We start from the raw sequence: 21257 nt of genomic DNA on the forward strand, positions 1-21257 counted from the left end.
AAACGTTCAACATATGCGTCAAATTTCAGTTTTAAGAGCTGCGTAGTTCAGGACATTATTTTATTTTGAAAAACGGCGAACCGGATATTTTAATGTTCTTGCAGCTTGTGCGCCATAACCGGTCAAGATGGCGTCTCAGCAGCAGCCGGCTGGTCCGATGTCTCAGCCCGGATTACAACAACCTACTTCAATACAACAACAGCAACAACAGCAGCAGCAGCAGCAGCTGAGTCAACAGCAAGATTTTGATCCAGTCCATAGATTCAAGATGCTTATTCCACAGCTGAAGGAGAGTCTGCAGGTAATTAGCAGCGCCGTAGCGAGCCTGCAGTCGGACATGCTCATAAGAGCTGGCCACAACAACGAACTGTAAAAGTTTATTTGGCACGAATTTATTTTTCAAACGGTACCTATCTACAGCGGTGTGGTTTTAACTTGTTGCCCTGATCTCCATTTCCAGAACGTGATGAAGATTGCATCGCTGAATTTGGGTCATAACACAGCAATTGATAATGGCATGTAAGTACCCTGAACGCGTCGTGTATTGGTTTTGTTGTGTTGTCCTGTGTGTTGAGTTCAGATCCCATATTGGTCCCATATTACTTAGAAGAGGCACGTTTCAGATTTGTAAATACACCTGTTGTTTCCTCTGGTTTAGTAAAAGCAGCGACACCTCTGTTCAACGCTTTGACAAAAGCCTGGAGGAGTTTTACGCCCTCTGCGATCAGCTGGAGCTGTGTCTGGTAAGAAATATTATAATACAGCTAATGCTGAAACTGAATGACAGACATGCCCTTGCTTTTTTATTCTTTATAATTAGTATTCTCTACTAAAAGCTAAAATAAAATAATGTTACTTTCAATAGATGACATGAGTGTGTCTTGTTAAATCTAACGTGAGTATTTAACCTGCAAGTTGCCTTTGCACACTTCACTGTGTACATTTAATTTGAAATGGATAAAACTGCAACTTTGCCCATTCATCTGCTCACATACAGCTCTCTATGTGTTGACACACAAACCGTGACATATGCTGTACCTAGTTTGAAACAGTGTACTAGACCAACTAACAGTTTGTCTCCTCTGTGCAGCGACTGGCTTATGAGTGCCTCTCCCAGAGCATTGACAGCGCCAAACATTCACCCAACCTGGTCCCGACAGCCACCAAGCCAGACACAGTGCAGACAGACTCCATGTCTTACGCCCAGTACCTCGGCATGATCAAGTCGCAGATCTCCTGTGCCAAAGATATCCACAACGCTTTGCTGGAGTGTTCCAAGAAGATAGCAGGAAAGGGACAGCCTCAGGGAATCATGTAGACCTGGAACGACTTATTTCAAATCCTTCTGCTCACAATTTGACTTTTTCACATCTTGTTTTTGTCCTACTTTGGTCAACATGCTGTTTCGTTTCTCAAAAGCCTGTATATATGGTTGAACTGTTTTGTTTTGTTTTTTCTAAGTAAGTTATGTTTCTCGTAAACACTGTATATAATCCCTGATAGAAAGCCGTGTTCCAGGATGACCAGCAGGTGGTGGCAGAGTTGTAACTGCTGATCCATATTTGCAAGTCTTTTCTAGATTATTTGTATTAACAGTAAAACCTTTCTACTGAAACACATGCTTTCTCATTATTTAACTGAAAAAGTCTGAGTTTGACATCAAAAGATGATGATATGAGACAAAATATCAACATATCAGCTTTTATTTCTAGGTGTTAACATCTGGACCTGATAATCAACTTAGAAGACGGCACCATTTGTTTGCAAAGGTATTGGAACAGATGGAGTTAGAATATATTGAACTGAATAAGACTTGATATTACTGCATTGAGCTTGTGATCGTCTATCACCAAACTTTTACATTTTTCTTTTGTGATGCTTTTCCAGCCTTACAACGCAGCCTCTTTTAGTTGTTATTAGTTTTGGGGGGTTTGTAGCATCTCCTGTCAGTTTGGTTGCATCAGTCTATAAATTGGCAGACAAAATGTTTCTGTAGATGTCTGAGTACTGCTGCCATGATGTGCTACATCATCAATGAAATTAAGAGCCTGTCCCTGAAGAAGCCATGACATTACCTCCACTGTGTTTCGCAGATAAACTTGTATGTTGAGGGTCATGAGCAGATTCTTTCTTTAGCCTTTTCATCACTTGGGTAAAGGTTCATGTTTGTCTCATCAGTCTATAAAACTTTGTTTGAGGTTCAAACAAACAAAACACTTTTTGGCTAATTCCAGCCTGGCTTCCTGTTCTTCTTGCTTATGAGTGATTTGCATCTTCTGGTGTAACCTCTGTACTTTTGTTCGTGAAGTCTTCTGCAAACAGTAGATAGTAATACATTCACTCTTGTCCTCTGGAGGTTGCTGTTGATGTCATCGACTGCTGTTGTCTTCATTAGTCTACCTGGTCGATGTCTGTTACTTAGTACACCACTGGTTTCTTTCTTCTTCAGGACATTCACAATAGTTGTACTGGCTATGACCAATGTTTGTGCAATGGCTCTCATTGATTTTTGATCTTCTCTCAGCTTCACAATTGCTTGCTCACCCATAGACAGCTCTCTGGTTACACCTCTTAACTATAAATGCAGCCAGGCATCAGGCAAAACCCAGATCTGAACTGAGCGTAGACATCCAGTGCTATTAATTGTTTGAATCAATGTAATAGGACACGCCTGGAAATAAAAGCTACAGTTGTTTCTCTTTTGTCTTATATTAATATTTTGACAAACCCAAATGTTTTCAGTCTACAGCTAAATACATAAACGTATATCTCAAAGATAGGATATTAATGAGGTGTGACAGACAAGAGGGGAGCCTGGTGGTCCTGCAGCTGTGTAACATCTAAGACATCTAATCACAGTTACTGACAAGTGCTTAGATCCAACAGTGGTAACTAAGTACACTTAGTACCTACTACTGAATGGCATTTTTAATAAACTGCAAATCAGAGGCAAATATTGTACCTTTTACTAAATAACAATTATTAATTAGTTAAAATCAGCTCTACCTTTGCCAACTACTGTTTTTATTTCATACTCTATAGAAACAGAGATCTACAACAATAATAATAATTCTAATAATAGAAAACAGAATTTTCCTAATGTTATTCATCATATTGAAGTTCCTGATAAACATCTTCTGTGTGGGATCGATAGAAACAAACATCTTAGTTTTTCATTTTCATATTCTCAAATGTTTATTTTCAGATAAAAGTCTGTGTTAACACAGAACTCTTTTTAAGGCTTAAAAATACTAAACACACTTATTATTGAGAATAATCCAGATGAATATGTGCAACGCAGTATGGAGTTCATCAGATGAAAAACAAGAAAAAAACAAACAAAAAAATAATATAAAAAGCGTAGAGTATTATTTTTCTTTTTACAAAGATTACAGCAGATAAAATACATCCAGTTATCTAGAACAGTAGATACTAGACAAAATAATTATAAAAAAGCATTGTAGACATTGTCTAAGTGCATTAGTGGATCTCAAACAGTCAAAAATACCAATGTGATAAGGACAACGTCTTAACTTGATCAAATTCCACTCACCTGATACAAAACATAATGTAATCTAATGATGTAAGCAGTGCCTATGGAAACCAGAGAGTGTGTATGTATGGGTACAGAGCACCAAAGTGTTATCTATGATCCTTGACAAACTTTAATGATAATGACTTTAATGCTTTGTCGAGCAGGAGCCTTTCGTGTTGCTTTTCCTCTCACCGCTGTCCTTGCATTGGTCTCTGTGGAAATTACAAGAATATAAAAGTTAAGTTCAAAGTTTAAATTAACTGCAGTATGATAACATAATAACATTAAACTTAAAGTATATTATATGCGTCTGCAGCAGTCAGTGTCTCCCACTTGTTTGTCATTTGACTTTAGAGATTCTTGTCTATTTCTATTTATCAACACTATACATAATACTGAGCATGTAATAGTGACCTGTGTGCCTGTTCAGGGGCGGTGAGGGCTGCCCGGTGGACAGCACGTGATGGGGATGATTTCACCAGGCGAGATGTGGGGCCAGGTGATTGAAACTTGGACACTTTCTGCTGCCACTCATCGTCAAAAAACTGTGCTTCAGCTGGAATTGGAGAATAAGGATTATATTATCAGATTTCTTTCATGATGATAGATGAGGACTTCTGAAATACTGTCTATCCTTCATGCATTCATACTTTTGAGTAGTCAAATATGGATGGAACCTCTACATCTATAGAGCAGCTGTGCAAACCTACTGCAGCAACTCATCACACTCAATCGATTTCACTTACATTCATCCATATTTTCAAAGTCCTGGACAAACTCCTTCTCTCCTGTTTTCTTGTTGTATTTCTTCTCAACAACATGTCCCCTGTCCTGGATGTGGTGACCAATCGACATCTTCTCTAGACCACTCTCAGAATCTTTAATTGCTCGCCGGGTCTCCTTGATCTGATGATGAAATATGAAAAAATGTATTATTCCAGATATTTACTCCTTACATAGACAGTCCAGAGAGTAGACCTTTCTCTTTATGTGCCGTCAAGTTAAACATATAATATAATAATAATAATATTATTATTAATAATAATAATAATAATATTAATAATAATAATAATAATAATAATAATAATAATAATAATATTGGCTGCTGAAGGGATACTTACCCCTCCAGGGGCTTGGCGTGTTGAAGAGGTTGCCTGGAAGACTTTGGGAGGTTCATTTCCGACTTTTGAGTATGTCATGACTGATGAGGAACTGAATGAATGGGTGTTTGAGTCTGTGGGTGAGTTCCCCTGAAACAACAAGGACACAAAGTTATTAGTTAACTACAGTTTATGTACCAAGCATCATAGTGGTCTGTGAAAGCAGCAACACTAAAGGAAAAGTACACAAATCACTGTACAAGTAAACTCACAAAGTTTCGATGCATCTCCTCCATCCTGCTCCTCATGCTGCTCATCATGTTGTCGAACATGCCGAAAGGGTTCCTTGTCACATCCTGCACAAACACAAAATGACATGAATAACCACTTTATACTAAAGAATTTGCTTAGATTTCAGCTCTTACACAACTCTGTCATGTGCACAGACAAACATGCAGAGTACAGTGTAGTGTCTGGGACACTGTAACCAGGACATGCACATCTCGACCATATGTGACCTAATGAGGAACAAAACTAGAACCAGCATGCAAAAACACAATGTTTTCCTTGGAGTTCTTCCTGCATAGAGAGAATTTAAAGGAGGTCAGTTTGCTGTGATTCTGTTCTGCATACACTATTTAATGAAGGATGGATTTATTTGCAGGGCATATAAAGGATGATGTTTACTAACTTGTAGTGGAGTTATAACTCAAACCCTTCTTACACCTGGTATACTGTATGTTATTTCCCTATTCAAGTTTCTCCAAGTCACTGTTGAGGTACTACCTTTGTTGGTGGAAATGGTCATGATCACTGTGTATATTATTGTATTACAATATTTTTATACTAAACTTATATTTATATCTAATCTGTTTCTTTGCTTTATGTTAATTTTACATGGGTCTTCTCTATTCCTGAATTAATGACTATGTAATTGATACATTTTCTGACAAACAGATGTTATGTCATGTATTAAGGCGAACCTTTAGCATAGACTCCACTGTTTGATGCTTTGTAATTGTTATCCTTAATAAATCTAACCTTTAATAATAATAAATCTATCTTTCCTGTATTATAGTTACTACTAGACTAGTGCATCTATACAACTTATAACTTGCAATAAGATAAAAACAATGTGATGTTGTGAATGTGAAAGAAAGAATGTGACCTTTCACTGGTTGCATCAAGTCAATATACTGTATAATGGATGAGTTGATTACACTATAGACTTAGAGCATGCATTTGACAAATTCGGGTTTAATTGAGAAACTCATAGTAGCACACAAAGCTTTACTGACCGTGGCTTCAAAACTGCCAAAAGGCAACAGTGACTGGCTCATATCCTGCAGATTCAAACAAGATCAGTTTAGTAACACAGCATACTATTATATATATATATTTATATATACAGTAAACCATGGTGCACAAAAACAACGAATTTAGGCTTTTTGTCTGTTTTTGCTAGTAGGTTGTTGGCTTGTCTTACACCGGTCACTAAGCCCTTTACAGACGTACACAGAGATCGCCACAGCAGCCTGCAGCCTTCACTCAGACCCTGTATTCTCTGTACTAAAACCACAGGTGTTTATGACCCTTCGGGCCAGCAAAGGCATCCCAACAGCTATTGCTGTGTGTGTGTATATTTTCTGGGGGTGTGATGTGCAAGGGTATTGTGTATAATCAGTGGGGTGTTGAATGACTTGTGTTCCGTGTGTAATTGGGTCGCATTGCCAGAGATTAGCATGGGTTTAACACTGAAACTGAGCTTCATTCTAGGAAGGCTGCAGTGGGCAGGGTGGACCAACCAGGACAGGGATCTAACAGGGGGTCAAAGAGTCCAAGGTTGCTCTCTCAGCTCTTTTCAAATGTCAAGCTGATGTAAAATGCTCCTGACTAATATGTATGCAGCCTCGTGGCCAATTTTATCCCAGAGTGGCATCTATGAACTAATAAATGTCAGTTACATATCTTCCAGCTTTATATTTAGACTGGTGTTGAACAGAGCAAAGATTGAGAGTGCAAAATAGGGAATGTACACCCACTTGTTTGTAACACATTATTTTAGGCTGTCTGGACTACTGCAGATTGACATTCTCTTTTCTATCTCTGTCTCAATCTGATATTGGACCTGCCACTGTGCCCCCTGAGGCAGGCTGCTCCTGCTCCTCGGGGAGAGATTAGTTACACATGTACTATAGATATGATTCATACTTAAAAGGAAAAGTGAGGTCGTGCTGCAAATGCATCCTATAGATCCTAGGTAGTGGTGCCCCATCAGGTTAAATCTGTGCTCTTAGAACTAGCAGACCACAGAGGAGATGAAGACGTACTGAGTCTATCTTTAGCGAATAAGGGTTGCTAGAATTTTGTTTCACACCATATTTTTCCCGAGTATCAGAGTAGAAGGAAAATCTGACTTGAAGTGTATAAATCCACAACACAGGAGCTAACAACTCTACTTATTCCAGTTACTGCCTTCCCCAGCCCTAGCATCACCAACTGCATGATTGCCACTCAACAGTACCTTTATAAACAATTGCCCAGATGAATGATTGCTTTGAAAGGTGATCTGAACCAGGTATTGGATATTTGGCAAGAAACTGGGAAATGTGAGAACTCAAAGCAGGCCTGAAAGGGAAGATGGGGTTTGTTTTCCCACTGGGACTCTAATGCTTGGTAAGCTAATACAAGAAGTACAAGCTTTCCAGCATTATGTGGCAAGTATGTGTGTGCATTTCAATGTCCAAGTACGTGCATGTCAGCACACTCTTCTGACACTGAGTGTCATTATGCATGCTTTGGCTATGTGTACTTAGGTTTGTGAGCAGGTTTTGATACAGTGTGTGTTTATGTGTGTATTTTCTGCTGGCTCATTTGTGCTTGTGATATTGGAGAGTAGTATGAGAGAGAAATGTCTGTCATCTAGAAGCTAATGTACCGGCACTGTCAAGGCACGTTCTGCCAAGCAGATGGACTGCCAGAGCAACAATGAGAAAGCATAGTGGCCATGACTTCCGTACAAATGCCTTTATAAAGCCCCCAACACTGCACCAGAGCTTCAGCCCCCTGACCACTGCTTGGCACTACAAGACTGATCATTCTCAGATAAATTAGTGTGTGTGAAGGTCACATACTTGTGTGATAAAACAGTGGATCATCTTGGTAATTCAGCCTTAGTTCCATGTATCTTGGCATACAGTGGATATTATATTAAAGGGTGAATTCACCATTTTTTATGAGTTCCTATAGTTCTATTTGGTACAGGTATATCAGGTATATGACTGATATTTTAAAATACTTTATCTTTCTACTTGCTGAAAGGTTTTTTCAGATGACATCATCTGGAGACGTTTTCAGTTCAGGTGTTGCCATCTGAGGAAGTTCTGGTGTAGCAGGCTGACTTAGAGTACAGCCTCCATACAGTGCACAGGGCAATCAGACATCATCTGATCTGAAAACTCCATCCAATGTCATCTGGATGAGTTCTTAGCCACAAGCAGAGAGATATTACAATATAGGGTAGACAGAGAGCTTAATACCATTCATATACATGTAGTCACCAAATTAGAAGAATGGAAAGCAAGTTGAAGACAGATAAAGTCGCCCTTTAATCACTTGTCATTGTTATTATTATATTTGTAAATGTTTAACTCCATATTTCTCTGTGAAGAAATGGCTGCAGATAGATGATGGAGCTATTATAGAGATTCAGTGCCATGTCCAAGATACCTGAACATGTAGCCAGGAGGAAACATGAATCAAATCACCAGTCCTAGGGTCATTGGAGAACACATTTCTGTAATCTGTCTGTAATTAATTAATCAATAATTCTTTCCTTTAGTATCCAGTTGCTCCTCAAAAATGTAGATAACTCTGCTAGGGGACTGACATACTGCGTTTGCATCCCAATACCCAATATTTTGTCAACAACTGTCTAGTAAACAACATTTTAACAACATTTCAAAAACCACAGCCATTTCATTTTCTGCTGCTATTACCTAGTTAAGGGCATAATACTAATGAAGAGAAAGCAGACTGGCCACTAAAGCGAGGCTTCTGATGAATGTAATTAGCAAGGATAAAAATACAGGCTTCCATGAGGTAGTAGGAGTAAAGCAGGTGACAGGGACAAAGTTTGACTTAGCACAGTTGATAAGCAGCTGAGGGGTGATGTGGGAAAGGTTAACGGGTGCAACATGGCAAAAACGATCCTGCTGCCTGTCTACTTGCCTTTTCATTGTAAGTCTCCCCAACTCAAACTCAAACTAAAATGTTTAAGAGCAAATAACTGATCCATGATGGTACCATTAGCTTACATTGCAACATAGGAAAAAAAAATCTTAGTTATATTTTAAGGTAAAATGACAACTAGGTCACACACAATAATATCAAAATACAAATATAAAACAGTTATTATCTGCAGCAGTTCACGTCATCAGAGCAAAACAGAATTATCTGGGGTCCTACTGATGTGTGTATTAAAAAAGTCTGTGCATTTGCAAGAAAGCAGTGTGTCAGTGGAACAATGTACTATAAATACACGAGGGCTAGATATAACTGTCCAAAGAGGCCAAAGGGGGTTGCCCTTCCACTAAGCCAGACACTCACATCTCCATACCTCAATGAGTGGTGCTCCAGTTAAGCCACCAGTGGTCAGATTCCACTCTAAACTTTGTAAAGTTAGTTGTTCATCCAAACTCTGATTATCTGTAATAATAAGCCTGTGAGCAGTGTATTTAGACACTGCAAATGATATTTAGTGTAGTCGTGTGTCTATACACATATTGATGCTCTATATCTTTATTGCCTGTTAATTGTACTCACAAATAGACAAAACAGAAGTGTAAAAGGACTGCTCCTTGAAAAGCATGTTCTCACCCTGTGTTCGTTCCTCAGTGCCACGGATGAGCTAGGATGTTGCGCCAAGTCTCGACCGCGGCTTCTCCCATCCATTATACTGGGCACTGAGGGCCCGCCAAATGGCTCTGAGAAGCTGCGCATCATCTGCCGCATATGCTCCCTGTGGGCATGGAAAGGATCCCTGTAAGAAAGAGTGAGATGAGACTTCTGAGCTATTCCGCTGAGGACTGCGTAAGTCTGAAAAAGTGTGGAAATCTCTTAATACTAGGCACTCCATTACTAGATTTGGGGAAAATGAGTCATATCTTCTGCACCATCACGGAGCTATTTAAAGATAACTTATTCAATTAACACAACACAATGAAATAAGAAGAACCCTTAAAATAATTTTAGCCCCTCATCCCCCTCCTCACCTTACTGGTCGGGTCAAGTGTGGTCACACTAACTCAGCAGTTGTTCGCCCATGTAACAAGTCAAACTGTACTTTTTATGGCTTTTTATTTAAAGCACACGGAGGGACATAAAGTAGTCTCATTTGATATTTTATTTCTTTTTCAAAAGTAGTAGCTTTATTATAACAGTAGCTATAATATTAAGCTTTACATTTAAACATGCTCAAAGCTGTTGCTATAGGTAACAGTGTAATTAAACTGTATTTAAATTGAAATGAGAAAAGACATTTGCATCATAATGATGCTTAATATTCATGGTAGTGGCAACAGGTTATATATGTGATATAATCAAACTCAGCTACTCTTAAATGAGCTTAATGCAGAGTGTTGTCGACCTGACAGAGCTGATGAAAACAAGTTGTTGAGCCTCAGTGATATAAGTAAACTGGCTATATTAGTGAGCCAGCATTAGCTGTGGACGAGGTTCAGCTAAACTAGACTTATTGTGTTCAAATAAAATAAAGTGGCACTAATTATTACTACTACTATTTTTTGGGTAGCAGCTGTCTAATTTAGTTAACCTTTATTTATTTAACCTAAACATAACTCCAACCCTAAAACGTTAACCATGAACGTTAGTGAACTATAACGTTGTGGGTTTGCTTTGGAGTTTTTTCTTTGGAAAATGAATGGCGTAGAAAAACAAAACAAAACAAAACAAAACAAAACAAAACTAAACAAAACTAAAGTGGTTTATTAGGACGATGAATTGTTTCTGATGTGATTTCAACAGATGCCTTATGACCCCAAACACCAGCACCCAAACATTCAATTAATCAACTCACGAGAAGAACGGATCCTCGTCGAGATCCCTGTGAACGCTGTTGAACATTTCTACGGGTCGTGAAGGTGTGAACAGCAGAGATGGAGAGTTTCCAGCAGTGATCCGTGCGGACCTCAGGTGTCCGGCTGCACCGCTCCGCCTCGGCTCCGTTACTAAGAGGAGGAGCTGACGCGGAAGATGATTTAGAACCGGGCTGACGCAGGCCCACGTGACGCGAGCCCGGCTCTGGGATTGGCTGGTTATTTGGAGCTTCGAACCGCTTCTGTGCGCGGGCTCCGTGTTGTGGGCGGCTTCCATGGCAACGGCACTCTAGAAATGTCTTATAAAAGCTAAATGTTGTTATCGTCGCTGTTTGTTTGTCTGATTCACCCACAGAGGGATGCTGACACCTCCACACAGATAAGTGTACTCATTAAAAACTGCAGAAATAGAAATGGTTGAGGCTACGCAGAAATCAGGTGAGGAAACTTTTAACACAGCTACTTGTGAGCGGTAACACATGTGAGTAGGGGACAGACACACCTTTCAATCAATTTGTGTCCTTACGTTAGCAAAACATTTGTATTTTCTTATTTCTTAGTTAATTACAACACTATTAGTAAGTGACACACTATGTCCCCAGCTCAGTTTACCATCTGGCTGTTCCACAAATAGGCCTGAGCGTGGTTTCTACACTGCCTTAAATACCTGCTCAAAACAGCAACACAACACTGAATAAACAAAAACACAAGTCAATGAACACTATATAGGCTTAAGAGCAAAGTTCAGAGCAGGTGACAGGCACTTTACTCTAGTCATTTGTTAATCCTGATGCAGACCAGATAGATAGATAGACCAAGGAGATAAGTGTACCTCAGGGTAGGTCAGGCTACTGTACGGCAGGGTGTCTCATTGTTTGCTATCTGAACAGATCGCTGCAGCCTCACTTTAAAAATGTTAAGTGTCACAAGTTAATGGTGAAGACACAACTGCAATCTGACACACGTTTATGTGAATAATTCACCCCACAAAAGCACAAGACAGGTTTAACTCAAAGACATTAGACAGCTATCTTTATTTGGAGAGTTTATTACAAAAAGAAAAACATGTATCTACATGGTAAAACAGACCACCTTATCTGACTATAAGAGCTCCCCTCAGTAAAAACAAGCAAAAAGCCAACACAGCATATTTTTTAATTAATAAAATAGTCACATCAAAAGCAAAAATATTTTGTGTAACTTATAAGCTTTTCCAGTCAGCAAAACTCATTATTGTAAGGGAAACACATTATGTTGTACTAAAACAAAACAGACAGAATGTGATTCAATAAAAACAAACTAGACTCAGTGACTAAGGTGTAGATCTGTCTTAAACAGGATGGATCGTCTAGGTTTCTGGTGCCCTTCATGTCACAGGACTTCCCATGAGCCTCTCCTGCCGTAGGGAGACTAGTCTGTTGAGCCACAGCTCCTCTGCCTTCTCTTTGTCCATGAACAACTGCAGGACAGCATAGAAAACACATGTTATAAGCATTTAGGCATAAAAACAGAAAATGACAGGGACCACAGAGCTAAAGAGAAAGCCTGGTGGTACAGAAAACTAGCAAGACTACTGCTCAGTTTCAGAATTCAAGATCCATTATTGCTTATTTTATTAGAGTGTAAACAATTAAACCCACAAAACTGCAAGAATATCATAATGATTTGATATAAAAAAGAAATCAAAAAAGCACTTTCGGATTAAATTGTACTCTATAAGAAGTGCACCAGTGGAATTTATTGTCCAGCAAGTTTCTAATTTCTTTCTTTCTTTGAATTAACCATGCCCAGTCAAAAGCTGTATTCCACAGTCTACTCTGGCACTTATCGGGTCTTGCTGATAGGGACTGTAATTGTGTTATGGTCATGCCGTCCTACCTTACAAAACTTGTAACATCCCAAATATGGCAGAAATGAATAAGCTGTGTTTGCTTGTGTGTCCATGGGCCTCACACAAAGTTGTTAGTACTGTGCAGCGATACCCAAAAGACCTCAATGAGGATTACTGTACTGCAGTACTATGAAGGCGTAGAAAAAGCCTACACCTGTGACTTATATTCATTGCAGTACATCACCAGCAGCAAAGATATTGATTGTAGAAAGCCTATACAACTGCTGCTGCAAGTGTCTGATGAATGAAGGCATCTGTTTATTAGGAAATAACATAATGACTGAGACTGAGAAGCAAGGCAGTCAGACATAGGGGAAAACTGGAACATCATTTTCATATTCACTGTGTGTGTTTGTGTGACAGATAATGTTGACATGCTGACTGTGTGTATATAGTATACATCTACGTGATGATGCATGTGTTATTATGCAGATTGCAGAACAACCCTGGCCATGTCGATCCTTCATTCCTAACTGATGCCGCTTACAGCTACACTGCATGTTATCTGTGTGGTAGATTCAACACAAGTGAGTTCTTGTCTGTCGGCCCCACACTGGTGTCATGGTGCTAATGAGGCTGTGTGTGTGGGATGACAGTATCTGGGCTGGGCTAATGGGACTCATCTGTTCTAATTGGAAGGGGAGCTGGAGCTGGGGCTGGGGCCCGCCTGGGGCATATTGCTGCCATACATCAGCCTGTCTGAGGATGTGTATGTGTGTGTTTGATCTGGGGGGCGGTGAGTGTGTACATACATGTGTGAGTTTGTGTATGTGTATATGTGGAGGGGTTATCTGCATACGTCAGGGCATAACTTAGTTTCCCCAGTGGAGACAGATGATTGGGAAGCCCCAGGGAGCGTTATTGGAGTTTAAAGTTTTCCTTCTCGTTTTTCATCATTGGCCTGCGGGCATAGGAGGAGGTGCTGCTCGGGGGCTAGAAACCGCTATACAGTGTCCTGATACAATACACAATTTTACAATATGTAGGCATGTTGCAAATAGTGGTGGTTGTGTTCGTGGCAGAACTAATATTTTTTTAAAAGAAAAACACTGCAAAGGGTGTTCGCCAATCAACAACAATGACAAGACCCAGGATCAACTTGACTGTATGAAAAAGTTATACAACTGCAAATCATCTTGTAACAGTTTGTATACTGAGAACTTACGTTGGGATGGGCTAGTGTGTCACTGTCGTTGTACACTATGGACATAGGAAGAGTGATGTCCTGAGAATCTTCTCTCTCAGACTCTTGCTTCACCTCAGCTGGCTCAGTCTGTACTCACAAAAACACACAAAATATACACAACTGAGCATGTTCAAATATATAAATAGCCTTTGAGGTACCATTTAAAAGTATGATTAAATATGAGAATATAAATGACAGAAGCAATTAATAAATTATAAAGGAAAACAAAGACAGATGCTGTATTCATGACAGCAAAACACTTGTCCAAAGAGCCTGGGAGAAGTGTTGGATTTGCCATCCCATACTGCAACTTAATGCAAGTCGTGAAGCATGAATTCCTGCTTATACTAAGCATCAAAAGTTTTTCTACACCAACTAGAAATAATAGAAAATACGCTACAAAGATTGTTATATACTACACTCTATGTGTAAAATTGTGTACAATACAGTATGTGCCAGTAGCTCATCATGAAATGCAATATTACATTTGCCCAGCAGATGGGAGTGAAAGATTGGCCCATGCAGCAGACCTGAGTTTCTACAGTAATGAGCTTGTATCCTGAACTTTATTCTTGCATCTTACTTGGTACTTGACACCTAGCTGTGGATGATATGGATGCATATTAATGCAGTGGAAAAACTTGGGAGCATCACCAATATTTTTAATTTTGATAAGTTGTTTTGTGCTAAACCAGCAACACAGTTTGAGAGCCCTGGCTTCAGATAACTAAAAGGTATTAGGTCCTTTTTATGTTGATGATAACTGAAGCCAAAACCTGTACATTTTAGAATATTCAAGGAGACGGGTTAGCCTATTCACATTTTGTTACAACCACAGCAAAATGATTTTTCCTGTAAAGGATGAAGGCTCTGTCCTGTTCATGCTGCCATCTGTGAAGTTCAAGCTGATAGAAGGGAATATGATAATTAGAAGGCATCTTCCTCCATCCCTAGAGGTTTTACTTAAAGTTATAATAAGCCCCATATCTGGATGGATGGCCTTGTTGTACCTGATAAAGAGCACATATCAAAATGAATACTTTGCCAAGTCCATTCATTTTTTTAAACACTTCTAATACCAGCCCCACAGCAAATGTTTACCCAATTGGAAAGATCTTTTTTTTTTATTTTTTTATTAATTTGGCAGAACACAAAAAGTGAGTGAGATATAAAACACACTGGCTAATAAGTACGGCAATGTGCCCAAACATTAGATAGTGTAAGTAGCCATTACAATTCTTTAGAATGACTAAAAAATGCTGCTTGCATAACGTAGAAATAAATACTGTACGGTGGCAGGTACTAAAGGGTCCTCAGTAAAAAGTCAGTTTAACAGTTACGTCTTCACTGAAACAATAACGTGTTCAAATAGGGAAACATATTCTGATATATATATATTTAGTACAATTTACTTTAAAAACCTTTAATGCATTAATAGTTTGTTTGATGGACATATTAAACAAAGCTATCCATTATAAAGCTGTCAATGTTATATAGCCAATATTCACTTTACTTTAGCCAAATTTTTTGCTGTGAAAGACTGTGAAATCCTCCCATCTAATGATGAATCACCTGGACATCTGAAGTAATATTTGACTAATGATGAGAAAGATACCCAGGAGATTAAACTGAAAACCAATAAAGAGCGTTTTTTTTAAAAAAATGTAAACTTGAATTTGTATTTCATTAAAGCCAGTGAATGAAGTGATTTTATATCTCAGTGATAGTGTTACAGATGGTTATTCACCTGTTTAACCTGTGAGAAGTGACTATATTCAAAGCTATATTCAAGAAGACACATGCACATACATTCACTAAACAGACATGCAGAGGGTCGACTGTCCTGAGACTGAGATTTCATTTGGACTGGGACCGATTGATTGTATTGGGGAGCAATGTGTGAACAACTCTGAAAAAAGAAATGCTTACAGCACTATAATGTGCATGTCCACCAGGGCTGACTGGTGTAGCCCAGTCCCAATTGCAGCCACACGGGTCTTGACCTTTGCCATACTGACCAAGATGAGCCCCAAGTGTCTGTGTAGCTTTGCTGTCACATGTGGTCACCTATCTTTTCAAAACAGCCATGAGCCCCAATAAATCTAATTCCTGCTTCTTCAGAAACAGGAACATTTCAATAATGACTTCTGTGTTTTTCCTGCATCTACACAACCAGAGGGGGGAAGAGAGAGAGAGAGAGTCAGAAGGAGAGAGAGAAGGAGAGCGAGGGAGACAGAGGATGGTGTTGCCTGCTGTGGCTTTTGTGTGGGTGCTGCCGCTTTGGAGGTGGAGAACAGTGGAGCGCCTGATGAAACCGTCTCAGGTTGGAACAAACGGCGCTGAATGGGAATGTTTGATTTGGTCTGGGCTGTCTCTGCACAGACGGCCAGCGCTGCAGAGAGGGAAATTCAATAAGAGACAGAGTGAAAAGATAGAGAGAGTGAGGGGCACGGGGAAAAGAGAGACAGAACGCACCTTTATATCATCCCTGGATGATTTGAAAGCCTGAGGAACAAAGGAATCACTCTCGATGGCCTCAATGTCCTTTATCCTTCGCACTTGTTCCTCCAGAGAAGTTCCCTCTGAAACACATTAGATAGAAGGGAGACTATGAACAAAAGTACAAACACATACACACATATGTACACAGACGCACAGACGGTCAGCTGTCCCTTGTCATGATCTGAAAGACACCAGATTTCATTTGGACTGGGCTTAGTTGATTGTATGTTAGCTTTCTGTATAATGCTCTTCGACACATACAATATAAAATATCTGATATTCCCCTATTTTAATCTTGGACTCCATGAAAACAAATCTTGCTTAGCCAAGGGCATAGACTCGCTACAAAAGACAGGTATATAAAAAAAAAAAATACTAACAAGATAATAGCCAGACAGTGAATTACACTCAGATAATGCATTCTAAAATAATCAAAAATATGAACACAAACTCACTGCAATGGAATTTCATTATGGAGACTAAATGTGATTAGGTTTCATACAGTTTTCATGTATCAGAAAGTATTTTGCTCTGGTTTGTCCAATCAAACAAAAAGACAGAAAGGGTTTCCGGTAAATTACTTTTGGATATAAACACATCAGGATTCTGCATATCAGATAATAAATCATTTCAAGAATTCAAGAGCAGTTTTCACAGCGTAGGAGGGCAAAAATAGGTGTGCCAGGAAAGTTAGCAACAGGGAAAAAAAAAGAAAGTCTGAATGCTCCTATTATTCTCTGGCTGTCAATCTTGCCACTGATCAGTCAATATTCATCCCTCTCTCCCCCATCCATCCGTCCTCTCCTGCACTCTCCCATCTCTCTATCTGTCAATCCAGCAGACATCCATGTTTCTCTGCTCCACTGATGTAGGCTGTGTCATAAAAACAAGTACACAAATGGGAACACACACACACACACACACACACACACACACACACACACACACACACACACACACAAAGAAAGTCAGGGTACAAGTACTCCCACATGTACATGTGTGTTTGCAAACTTACATACTTCACAGTAACACTCATGGGTAGGATAAATCTGAACATGCACCACTCTTTAGCACGCGCATTCACACACACACACACACACACACACACACACACACACACACACACACACACACACACACACACACACACACACACACACACACACACACACGCTGTGTGCACTTGGAGCTAATAGCAGGAATTAATTCAATCCATTAGCAGCTACAGAAAAGGTGTCACAACAGATCTTCATGGCTGTGGTGTTTAATGAATAAATGAATATTTGTTTCAGCTTTCATAGCAAAGCATCACATGCTATCTCACCCTCACACGCACACACACACCCCGCATTATAGTTCATAATAGCACTCAAACAAACTCTGTTTTGATGTAAATGCACTGCAGAATTGGACCACTGAGTGACAAGTAGAATTAAGCCTTCCCATATGACAGACTATCAGCTTGTCATCCTGTGCAGGAAGATGTGAGCAGAGATGCACTGCACAGCGGCTCCAAAAATAGTTATTACCTTGACTGGGCTGCTAGATGAAGTCTGAACACTGGCCTAATATCCTCCTAGAGACTGTGGCCTGTCCTTCACACCACTATCACCATCACACACTGCATGGCCGCATGTGTTCAAATGAAACCCAGTGCCCGTGACTGGCCGATAATTAATTCAGCACAATTAATTTACTTTTTCAATTACTCCTTCTCTGCTGTGCTTTGAGCATGGACACTCTATACACAAAGAGCTACCACACAAACCAACACACTGACATGTATCCCCCACCCTCCACCCCCCCTATCTGCTAGCATCTCTTTGGCAGGCCTGTCTGTTGCCGGGTTGTCCGCGTGTGCTGCAGGAATCCATTAAGACCTCAGACTTTTTGACAAACACATTATTGGTAGATAAAATGACTTCCATATGCTGTTTGTCAGATGTCAGCAGGAAAAGATATGTATTTCATGAGAAAATCAAAAATAATGGACTTTGAGTGCGGGCCTAGCAAGCTCAGAAGCAGACAAAAATCAATACTCTAGCTCGTCGAGCACACTCTGCAGCTCGGAGAGGTCAAAGTTGATATTTAATATTGACACATTATCTGGCAAATTAATTTAACAGGTCGACTCCATTGTCACCACATTAGGAGTGCTTCTCTGTCAGTGATGAGACGAGGATAAAGTGATAACTTAAAGAAAAAAAAACAAAGAGAAAGAAACAACAAAAAAGGAATAAAAGCAGACCATTAAACTTACTATGTGCACCGCTTTAAACTGGGTTATTTTTATCACTATGGCATTTGAATGCTGTAATGCACTAAAACCATTAACACATACCAGGAAACAGGATCACACTCAATCAATAAGCTCATGTATGTTCCGATTAAAATAATGAATAGTGACTGAGCAATGCATGTTAACGTATGTTTGTGTCCTTGCAAATTTACAGCTCTCCATGTGTGCACCGCTGTAACAGAGGGAGTTAAAAAACTCACTTGCCATTTCATTATTGAAATTAGTTGGACAGACAGCGGTGCTGATGAGTGGCTCAGAATCAATAGGCTATTGTTCTCTCTAAATAGCTGTTTGTCCACTTCATTGATTAGGACCTGAAGATGGGGAGAGAAAATCAAACCAGCCAATGGAAACAGATTTTAGCTCATTTCCTTCAGCCTTGAAGATGAGGGCATCACGCAGCAGTTACACGTCCCTGCCAGAAGAGGAGGCTGTTCAACAACACATCCCTGTATGTGAGAAGAGGCCTCCGGCTATGGCAGCGTCGTCTTTGAAAACTTGACTTTGGTCTACAGTTTGTCAATCAAGAGCAGCCGAGCCGAATATATTGCTGCTGCTGATTAATTCCAGTAATTGAGTGCACTAGCGTGCCAACTAAATTACCGCAGCACTTCTTCTTGTTGTGTGGGGAAAAATAAATAAAAGGAAAACTAACTGCTTGTTTTATTGAGGTCTTGCAAATTGCGGCAAATCTTTAACAGTATTTTGGAATTATATGGCAAACACAGAGCTAAAAGGCATTTAATGAATGTATTAAAAATGAATAAGCCATGGGAAAGAAACAAACTGGGGGCAAACTGTGATGCTGTATATGCAGCTGGGTTAGTGTGACTTCACCATAGTTAAGTACAAGAAATCTAATACAACTGGGACTCATGGTGCCGCCCGTTTTAATTTGGCCAGTTTAATCAAATAATATACTTTTTCAATTTGTCAAAGAAAATGATTAAAATTCATAAAGATGTGTTTTAAATGGAATGTGTTTATAATTTTCTCTGCATTTATCTGAGCGCCGCACCACTGACCGATTTCTGCAAACCCCATGTGGACATCAACGCCATTTCTTCGACAACATGAGGGTAAACATTTATCTGAGTTATGCTCAAACTTCCACATGTGCGTGCTCACGTGCTTGCACACACTTTCTTGGTTTCCTAGGTTTCAATAATGTCCCCCTCCCTCCCCCCAGCTCTCTCCTTGCACCGCAGTAAAGATGTGTAATTCAATGCTCAATTTAGGCTCGTCTCAGTGGAGATTTTTTTGCCTGCTAATTGATAGAAATTAAGCCATTAATCAAGCCACTAGCCATCATTCAACCCAGGGAAGATGAATACAAACTTTCATAATAACCACCTTCCCCATTTTAGCCCTCATTAGCATTAATTTTTAATGTAATTATGCTATTCTTTTACACTGAGCTCATAAATTACTGCTCTTTTGTTGCTGGCTGGCCTTGTAAAATCCAAAGTAATGCTTTGTAGTCTGATCTTTAAGGCAATTACTGGCTTCTTCACTCTTTTATCTCCCTGCATTTCCAATAACCTGCTCTCTAATGATTTATCTCCGCTGTATCCCCCCCACCTTCCCCTTGCCAATCCCGTTCCCCGCTCTTCCTCTCTCTCCACCAGCGGCCAACTGCCCCGCTGCCAGCCTCCGCCTCCAATCCCCCATCCGCCCACATTCTCCCCATCTCTTTACAACAGCCCCAGATACATCAGGGATGCACACAAACATGCCTCCACCAACTTAACTATATTAACACATGTGTATGAGTGCTTTTCAGTGTGTGTGCAGTAACTTTGTTTAGTATCTCCTTTAGTCATTTTTGAGCTCGCCCTTCATTAACGAACATCCAGCTCCAGCAATGGCGACAACACCTGGGGAATGCCAAGGTAAGAGACTGGCGCTCCATCTCACTCTCTTTCTCTTGGATGGTCTCCTGTGGGTCTTACCTGTAGGCTAGCTGCTCTTGTTTATGTAACCCCTGAGCTGGGTAAACACACACGCATGCACGTACACAGGCGCACAATCGCAGAGCTTGGCATCAAACAGCTGAGTTAAGCTTAGCAGGGTTGTGTGCTAGGAGCGATAGAGGGGCTCCGGTCTGGCCGCAGCATCCTGGCTGCATCAAAGTCTTTACTGTATGATTCTCCAGGCCCAAACAACAGGCTGCTCCAACGCATGCCTGGGAAATGGACTGAACAACAACGGATAAAAATTAAACAATAGGTTACTCATTAAAATCTGACTGATGAGATTTCATTATCAGCACCAAATGACTCTCTGCGAGACATTTTGCTTCATGGATGAGGATTTCCATTACACTGTCATTAAAACAAAGAAAGTCAGAAGCTTCAGTGCATGCTTGCCATTTGGGAATATTGCTACTAATGAGTTATTTTGTTGACAGGATAGAGAAATTTAAGTCTATCCTACATAGGCCCGGAACCAGTAAGTCAGCTCTGCGTCTATAAAGAAAGCCAGACAGCCAAATTCTGTTATTAACAAAGGTGTCTAGTGTTGGCCTTGGTTTGATAATACTTTTAGACTGTATTGATTAGGGGCTGCTGACAGGTTCTGATGTTAGCCCTGGAAAAGCATCAAGTGGCTAATGAGCAGCTATTAGGA

The 21257-nt window shown here is 39.9% G+C and overlaps 3 protein-coding genes across 6 annotated transcripts in view; 1 reads left to right on the forward strand and 2 right to left on the reverse strand.

Annotated features, from left to right (window-relative positions):
* The first annotated feature begins 98 nt into the window (after positions 1 to 98).
* Positions 99 to 2669, forward strand: med29 (mediator complex subunit 29). Its single transcript, XM_026366236.1, has 4 exons — positions 99 to 301; positions 461 to 519; positions 659 to 743; positions 1091 to 2669. The coding sequence occupies exons 1-4, from the start codon at positions 128 to 130 to the stop codon at positions 1316 to 1318; spliced, it is 546 nt and encodes a 181-aa protein (XP_026222021.1). The 5' UTR covers positions 99 to 127; the 3' UTR covers positions 1319 to 2669.
* Positions 2670 to 3176: 507 nt separating this feature from the next.
* On the reverse strand, positions 3177 to 10932 carry mlf1 (myeloid leukemia factor 1). Of its 2 annotated transcripts, XM_026366181.1 has the most exons (8): positions 10733 to 10932; positions 9514 to 9676; positions 5934 to 5978; positions 4908 to 4991; positions 4657 to 4785; positions 4282 to 4441; positions 3950 to 4091; positions 3177 to 3747 (listed from the first exon to the last, which is right to left on the reverse strand). In XM_026366181.1, exons 1-8 carry the CDS (start codon positions 10777 to 10779, stop codon positions 3681 to 3683), a joined length of 837 nt encoding a protein of 278 aa, XP_026221966.1. In that variant the 5' UTR covers positions 10780 to 10932; the 3' UTR covers positions 3177 to 3680. The 2 variants fall into 2 exon arrangements, with proteins under 2 accessions (XP_026221966.1, XP_026221975.1); XM_026366190.1 differs by lacking the exon at positions 5934 to 5978.
* An 829-nt stretch (positions 10933 to 11761) lies between these two features.
* rsrc1 (arginine/serine-rich coiled-coil 1) overlaps positions 11762 to 21257 on the reverse strand; it is a 102955-nt gene continuing 93459 nt past the window's right edge. For 2 of the 3 annotated variants that reach the window (XM_026366202.2, XM_026366212.2), the window contains exons 8-10: positions 16304 to 16410; positions 13808 to 13915; positions 11762 to 12210 (exon numbers count right to left, since the gene is read on the reverse strand). In XM_026366202.2, the coding sequence (XP_026221987.1) occupies positions 12118 to 12210; positions 13808 to 13915; positions 16304 to 16410 (308 nt within the window). In that variant the 3' untranslated portion in view covers positions 11762 to 12117. The other variant, XM_026366222.1, reaches the window with a different exon arrangement.

This window comes from Anabas testudineus, chromosome 13 (assembly GCF_900324465.2).
Source record: "Anabas testudineus chromosome 13, fAnaTes1.2, whole genome shotgun sequence".
In the NCBI taxonomy this organism is placed as follows: Eukaryota; Metazoa; Chordata; class Actinopteri; order Anabantiformes; family Anabantidae; genus Anabas; species Anabas testudineus.